General features: G+C 34.2%; 1 protein-coding gene across 10 annotated transcripts in view; it reads left to right on the top strand.

Annotated features, from left to right (window-relative positions):
* LOC115223434 (tight junction protein ZO-1) overlaps positions 1–8486 on the top strand; it is an 832981-nt gene that overhangs the window by 756824 nt on the left and 67671 nt on the right. For all 10 annotated transcript variants that reach the window (XM_029793980.2, XM_029793979.2, XM_029793984.2 and 7 more), the window contains 2 exons: positions 4615–4665; positions 7912–8007. In XM_029793980.2, the coding sequence (XP_029649840.1) occupies positions 4615–4665; positions 7912–8007 (147 nt within the window). The remainder of the gene's footprint in view (positions 1–4614; positions 4666–7911; positions 8008–8486) is intronic.

Raw genomic sequence — 8486 nt, 5'->3', positions numbered from 1 at the left:
ATAATTCTTGACACTTCAAATAATAGAGTCTCACAGGAAGAAAATGACAAAATTCAAAGCTTGGTTAAGCACTAAGTATTCTTTATGTGTGATGTGCATGTATGTATATTTGTATATGTGTGTATATATGCATACACATACTGTATGTATACATGTGTACACATATATATATATATTTATATAAATGTGTGTGTGTGTGTGTATGTATATATATATAATATATATTGATTTTACAAACAAAAGACAATTTAATACATAAAGCCGAATGAATATATACATATATATATCTATATTATTTATTTAGTAGCTCTGAAGCCTCATAGGCAACTGAAGGGTCTTGAGTCACTTAGGTGGTTTAAAATCAAATAAATCATGCATATGTTTGTGTGTATAAGAAATATAATTCACATCAAGCATGCTCCTTGCCTTTAAATTAGCTACAAAAAAAAAATACACCAATAAATAATTTCTGTTTTTTCTGCATATTGATAATTTAGGCATTATAAAGTTTTAAGAGAACGAGAGGTTGGGAGGAGGGGGTCCATATGAACTAGTTTTGTGTCCCTGGCAAAGACACTTAACAATCAACTGTTTCTTTCCCCCCCCCCCTTATAATTGCTGTAAATAATGCGTTCAAAGCAAATATCTTCCATTGTATAATTTGCATGAGGTTTGTACATGCATGTGGGAGTGTTACATGTAGCTTCTCTTCTCTATATGTGTTGCATGGTTTTATCAAATTGCTATTGAAGTGTTTGGGATAATAATCTTATCCTACACAATATATCACCCAATATGATATTACCAATGTGAGCAAGATTGTCTATTTTATGGAAAACCAAGCTGATAATTTAACATTCACTTGGATAATTGCCAACTTGATTAAACAGGCACCATTAACTCTGACGAACGTATAGTAATTTTCTTGAAGCATCTCTCATTCTTTTGTAAAGGTTTATTTTTGTTTTGACACTTATTTTGTATGTATTATTTTCAAAGGCTTCTGAAACTGCATTCTTTTACTAAAAATTAATTATATATGCAAGAATTAATTATATATGTAAAAATTAATTATATATGCAAACCTGAAAACATTACTTCATTTTGTTTGTTATTTTTTTTATATTTTTGTTTTTGATTTCCCAAAATCAAATCTTTTCTGCAGATAATAAACTCTTCATATTCTTTCTAATTATTGAAATTACTATTATTAACAACCACTTTATCATATCTCAGTAGTCAGTACTCTCCATTCATAAAAGATCTATATTGATAAGCAAATGGAACCATCTATTGTGATTTCAAAACTAGCCTGAAGGGAAGGGCAGCTGTAGCATGTTATTATTAACATCATCATCATTGTCATCATCATCATCATCGCAGTGGATTAACCGAGTCACTGGAGCATTGGAAAAATGCCTTGTGATATTTCTTCCAATTCTTTGCATTCTGAGTTCAAATCCAACCAGGGTCAACCTTAGTTTTAATTTTTCCAGAGTCAATAAAAGGTACCAGTTAAGTTCTAGGGTCCACAATTGCTGGCTTTGTGCTTAAATCATATGCAATTATTTTTATTATTATTATCAGCCACAAGCTCATGAGCTGGCAGAATTGTTAGCATGACAGACAAAATGCTAGCTGCATTTCTTCCAGTTCTTTACATTCTGAGTTCAAATTCCACCAAGGTTGTCTTTGTCAGTCAACCTTTTAGGATCAATAAAATAAGTGCCAGTCAAGTATTGGGGATCAATGTAATCGACTTAACCCCCTCCCCTAAAAATTACTGGCCTTATACCAAAATTTTAAACCATCAGTATTTTCAATCATGCCCTCACCAACTTTTTTAAAGTTCCACTTCAAACAGAAGGTGAAGCTGGAAATGATGCAACTTTCTTCCAATAAATTTGTCAAAAGACTGTGGTGGAAATGGTCAGAGTAGGTGGAATTACTCCAAGCATGTGCTTCTAGGTCAGAGAGCAACAGTTTAGAGAAGTCACTTGCTTTTGGTGTTGTGGATGATCTTCACTTTGTAAGGTTCTTTAATTGGCCTGGTTGGAGAATCCACCTGTGTGTGATCAGGAGAACTGGATCATCGATGTGTTTTTATACTATACGCGGGGGTAGTGAAAAGTTCCTGGTTTTGGGTAAAAGAAAAATCAGTTAACTATGATTTTATTCAGCATATTGCCCTCTTAGATTCACACACTTATTGTAGCAGTACTTCATTTTTTGCCTAAGCTCAGTAAAAGAACGTTGGGCCTCCAACCAGGCCTTTCGCAACACCCTTAAAGCCAAGAACTTTTCAGCACCCCTTTATGTATACTTTTTATCTGATTCCTTCAGTTTTTTCCCTTCTGCATCTGATTTTGTAAAAACCACAGCCAGTCCTCTGCTGTCACACACACAGACATACACACTATATGTAACCTGCCTTTGTAATATCCCCAATGGTAAATAAAAGAAATTATCATCATGGCAGTAGATTTGCAGTATCATTGGACTGGCAGAAAAAATGCTTTGTGGTATTTCATCTGGGTCTTTACATTATTATTTGAAATCCCATCCAATTTAGCTTTACCGTTCATCATTTTGGGCCCAATAAAATAAAGTCAATTACTGGGTTTGACTCCCCAACCCCCAAATTTCAGGCCTTTTGTGTATGATAGAAACAACAATAGCAATTGTTATTATCATTATTATTATTATTATATTATTATTATTATTATTATTATTAAAGTGATGAGCCAGCTGAATCTTTAGGACACCAGATAAAATGCCATGCCTGGAAACATTTCATCCATCTTTACATTCTGAGTTCAAATGCCCCCAAGGTCGACTTTGCCCTTCATCCTTTCAAGGCTGATGAAATAAGTACCAGTTAAGCACCGGTATTAATGTAATCGACTATTCCCCTGTCTCCCAAAATTTCAGGCTTTGTACCTATAGTAGAAAGGATTATTATTATTATTATTATTATAGACATCGCACAGTATACAATATTGTAAGGTTGTTGATTGAAGATATTATTTTCTACCAGGGGTTTGTACTGTTTGTCACGTCACAACAAGGACCTCAGACAGACAGTACTTTACACAATATGTGTGCAGTTCCAAGTAATGTCAACTTTTGCAATACCTCTATATTGTAGGGTACCTCTAAGGTTTTCAGATGTTTTTTTTCAGATTGTATTATTAAAAAAGCAGTGAGCTGGCAGAACCATTAGCAAGCTGGATAAAATGTTTAGCAGCTTTTCCTCTGGCTTTACATTCTAAGTTCCAATGCCACTTTGCCTTTCATCCTCTCAGGGTCAATAAAATAAGTAGCATTTGAGCATTGGGGGGTCAATGTAATTGACTAGTACCCCTTGCCACAAAACTTTGGGCATTGAGCCTATAGTAGAATGGGTTATTACCATTATTATTATTATCATTATCATTATTATTATTATTATTATTATTACTTTCATTATCCTCTTTCACTTTTGTTTCCTTTTCTTGCTGAGTGTCTTCCTGACACGAAGAGCAGAGAAACGCACTATATATATTGGTAGGTCATTGAAATAAACACACCAGATTGTTCATTTACAGACAGAGAAAAAAATAATAAAAAGAAGTAGACAAAGAAAATAAAAGGGGAGACGGGAAAGAAAATTCTGACAATGTTCTTCTCAGTACACGTGACATACGAGTTAAGACAATCTTTTGCACTTCCTGCGTGGATGGTAAACCAGGGATCATTCTTGAATAATTTTCAGTTCCTTTATTTATTTATTTATTTTTTATTATTATTATTATTATTATTGAGAGAGCAGTGCATGCCATGAAAGTGACAATGGGGTACAAATATATGAAGCCCAGTATACCCATCATGACTACCCGTCTGATAAGGGCACACTAGGCACATGCATCACAACCATATGTGCGCAACATGGTGGTCTCATATCAAGATAAACAGCACATGACTATGCAGGTGGGGCACAGTTAGAATTTTCTTCTGGTCGAGTAACCCATCCTGCTCAAAAGGTCCCTGAATAAAGATTGTTTAAGGATATTGAACGAAACACCCATGTTTCCAGAAGTGAATTATTAAAACCCCAAAGAATCCCTCTCAATTATTATTGTTGTGTTTGTTATTATTATTATTCATCGTTTAACGTCCGCTTTCCATGCTAGCATGGGTTGGACGATTTTGACTGAGGGCTGGCAAACCAGATGGCTGCACCAGGTTCCAATCTTGATCTGGCAGAGTTTCTACAGCTAGATGCCCTTCCTAATGCCAACCACTCCGAGAGTGTAGTAGGTGCTTTTTACGTGCCACTGGCACGGGCGCCAGTCAGGCGGTACTGGCAAAATGACCTTGCTTGAATCTTTTTACACGTGCCAGTGAAGTGACGTTGGCAACGATCACACTCAAATGGTGATTATTATTATACATACATACATGCAACTCATATAAAATAGGATCTAATATGTCTATTTGTTTTGTTTTTTTATATTCATTTCATATTTTTCATATTTGCCTTTTATATCCCTGAAAAAAAAAACATATATTCAAACATGATATCTTTTTGAAAACCTTTTTTTAATTATTTACTTGAACTATTTCTACTTGCAGTTAATCACAGCACCAAGTTTCCTGCTTATGAACGTGTGATTTTGACTGATGGTCAGTTTCAGTTTCATATTTCTTCACGTCTTTTTATTTAAATTTACCTGTTATTTTCAACCATCTGTTCTCAAACATTCCCAGTTAATATCATTTCGCTCCCTACTACCACCTATATGTCAACCACACTTTATCCATCCTGAAGGTCTGCACTTAGCTCTGATGCTCTCTGCTGTTATTCTCCAGAATATCAATTCTCTGGAATTCTCATCTCTTTCTCTGCAGCTGTCAACTTGCACCTGTTCAGTAGGACCGATAACTACATCAATTTCACCAGTCTTGGAAAACTTACTATGGCTATCCACACAACCTTTTCCAGCTTTGTCAAAATATAATGACAATAAATTGAATTACAGGAAAATTTATATTTATTAGATTTTTAAAAAAGGCTTTTTCTACTATTTTATCTCAATATGATTTTTAAAAAAAAGAAAATGCGATAGCTATTCATTATTTTCTGTTATTAGATTAGCAACTTATTTGATATCTAGATCTTAAATACCTTTATCATAACTTGTACAAATTAGATAGCATCTTAATATCTTTTTCTTTTTTTTTTGATACAATTAGGTAGCTTGTCGTATGAAAGTGAAAGTAATCGGTTCTGTTACTCATTTTTATGATCTTATTAAAGGAAAATATGAGATTTCTGTAGAAAATGTCTCAAGGGACAGGGAGTGGAGTGAGGGTGTATGTTTTTATGAGAAGCACAAATCAGGCGATAATAATGGATACTATTTAGTCAGCGTGAAGAGAGATTGGTAGGACAATGATTGCGTGTTTAATATCGATTTTGTTTTTGTTGTTGCTGCTGCTGCTGTTTAGCCCCAGGTCAGCACTAAGATTGATCTAACAACGTATGATCTAATGTGCTACAGCTGTAATCATCATTAGATTTTCTCTTCTTTTCGCTTTTTTTTTTTTACCTTTGATTTAGTTGTATATAGAACTTATATTATCTCCAAAGTGTTTTAACCCAAACCAGTCTTTGAACGCATTAGAGAAGATTTATGTCCAAAGGTATTCCATCTTTGATCTTCATATTTTAGGAGTATCTAGAACTGTATTTTGCATTGTGTTCTGGTCTTTCCTGTTTAACCCTTCTGCTGCAGAAAACAGTTCTATAAACCAATCTCTCATTTGTTGAGGAATGTTGTGTTTAAAATTATTTTTTATTGAGATATGCCAAGTATAATTGACTTGCAGAAAATATCAATTTTATTTTTTGGCAGATATTTAACGCCATTATTGAAATAAACATGATATTTAATTATCCAATTAAAGGGTTAAGACAATGGGTATAGGGTTTGAGGGAGATTTGACTTATTTTTAGTAGTTGTGTGATCAAGAAGCTTTATATTTGGCAAGATTTGGCTGCTATTCTGACAAGTTATGCAAGCAAATTAAAGCTGCTTCATTTTGATGTGATTTGAGGTAGACTTGGCTGCCACTTCAAGTAGATTGAGTGATGATATAGTGGTTCTGAAACTTTTTTTTTTTTTTAGCCATCACTCCTTTTCTTTCATTATTACTCTTCTATGCCCCTCTACCTTCATTCAACATATTTAAATACACTGTAATAATCTGCAACCAGCAGGTCGGTCTTGAGCAGTCATTAACAGACTATTGGCATATAAGGAGTGACAGTAGTAGTGTGTGATAAGAAGAAAATTTGATGCAGGTGAAGCTGTATGGTAAGAAGCTTACAAAGTGGCAAGCTGGCAGAACCGTTAGCACGCCGGGCGAAATGCTTAGCAGTATTTCGTCAGCTGTTACATTCTGAGTTCAAATTCCGCCGAGGTCGACTTTGCCTTTCATCCTTTCGAGGTTGATAAATTAAGTAACAGTTATGCACTGGGGTCGATGTAATTGACTTAATCCGTTTGTCTGTCCTTGTTTGTCCTCTCTGTGTTTAGCCCCTTGTGGGTAGTAAAGAAATAGGTATTTCGTCTGCTGTTACGTTCTGAGTTCAAACTCCGCCAAGGTCGACTTTGCCTTTCATCCTTTCGGGGTCGATTAAATAAGTACCAGTTATGCACTGGGGTCGATGTAATCGACTTAATCCCCTTGTTTGTCCCCTCTATGTTTAGCCCCTTGTGGGCAATAAAGAAATAAGAAGCTTGCTTCCCAACCTTGTGTTTCCAGGTTCATTCCCACTGTGTGGCACCTAGGGCAAGTGTCTTCTTCCATGGCCTCAAGCCAACCAAAGCATTGTGAATGGATTTGGTAGACAGAAACTGAGAGAAGCCCATTGTGTATGTGTGTGTGTCTTTGTGTCTGCATTTGTTTCTCCACCACCACTTGACTATTGGTGTTGGTGTGTTTATGTCCCCTAAGTATGAGGCTTGAAAAAAAAAATTACTGGGGTCAATATATTCAACTAAAATTCTTAAAGAACTATTTCTCTCAGTTCTGGGAACCAAACAAAGGATCCCTCTTTAATCCATAAAACACCCACTTTGGCGCCTGCAGTTCACCATGTCTCATAAAACTCCTTTATTATTTCCTGAAAATTCCTTTATTATCATGTCAAGTTCCCTTGTCTCATCACATGAAACTCCTTATATCTCTTGTCAAGTATCCTCGCTCAATTATGCTCATATCTTTTCCCTATCATAAACAAAAGGTGAAACTGCTGCACTTGAGAAATGAATCCATGATGTTTGCGTTATGTTTTTCGATAGGAGTTTCGCTCTTTTTGTCCCATGACACTCAACCTCAATATTTCACTTAATTTCATGATTTCTTTTGTTTGGTGTTTAGCAAATTTATAATATTAATTATAAATTCATTAAACAAAATAATTAAAGAATCTCATTTGTTTCCTTTGTTGATCGTCAACTTTCTCCTCATTCTGTTTTAGCTCTTTGTTTTTTTATTTATTTTAAATTTCCATTTTTTTTTTCTTTCAGACATTTTAACAATTCAGAATTTTACTGAATTATATTATTTTTTTTTTCTCTCTTGAACTTTTACACTTGGAATCTCAAACTTTAATTTAAATTTACAAAAAATTATGTAAAATTCTTTTATTTTTTTCTCTTTAGTTATTTTTCATTTATTTCATTTATTTTAAATGAAATCTTATTTACTATTTTGTAATGGCTTTTTTCTTTTTTGCGGTGTGCTTAGAAAATGAAAGTATATTTACATTTCTGTTTCTCACACTATCATCTCACAAACATTAATTTCTCTATACCAGTTTAAATAAATACTCACCAGCAAACTTCTCTTTCTATTTTGCAGTGGGTTATGTACGTCCAGTGGTTATTTTTGGTGCAGTTGCTGATATTGCCAAAGACCGTCTTCTTCAAGACTTACCCGAGAAGTTTGATTCCCCTCGTATGTTTGCCTGAAATTACTTGGCTTTTTGTATAATCTTTAACCCTTTCTTGATCAGATTGCTAATAAAATACACTGCCTATATTCCAATTAATTCTAGAAATTATAAATAATTTAGAGAAATTTAGCAAAACAAATAACTTTATTTTTTAATTATTCGTTTAGCGTCTGGGTAATAACAAAATGTTATTGCCTTAGATTGGGTCTTAGGTTGGTATTAAAAGGGTTAAGCTTTTCACTTAACAACTATATAGGGAAGCAATTAGCATTCTTGGTTACAAAATATTTTTGAAAGGATCACCCACAAAGATAAAAGCTTTTACTTCTTAAATCTTTTTTTTTTCTTTTTACTTGCTTCAGACATTCGACCATGCTGGAGCACCACCTTGAAGTGTTGAGTTGAACAGATCACCCCCACTCCCAGTACTAATCTTTTAAGTCTATGCTATCAGGCTCTTTTGCCAAACTGCTGAGTTATT

Source organism: Octopus sinensis, linkage group LG23 (genome assembly GCF_006345805.1).
Source record: "Octopus sinensis linkage group LG23, ASM634580v1, whole genome shotgun sequence".
In the NCBI taxonomy this organism is placed as follows: Eukaryota; Metazoa; Mollusca; class Cephalopoda; order Octopoda; family Octopodidae; genus Octopus; species Octopus sinensis.
This window is presented reverse-complemented; position numbering and strand designations above follow the sequence as displayed.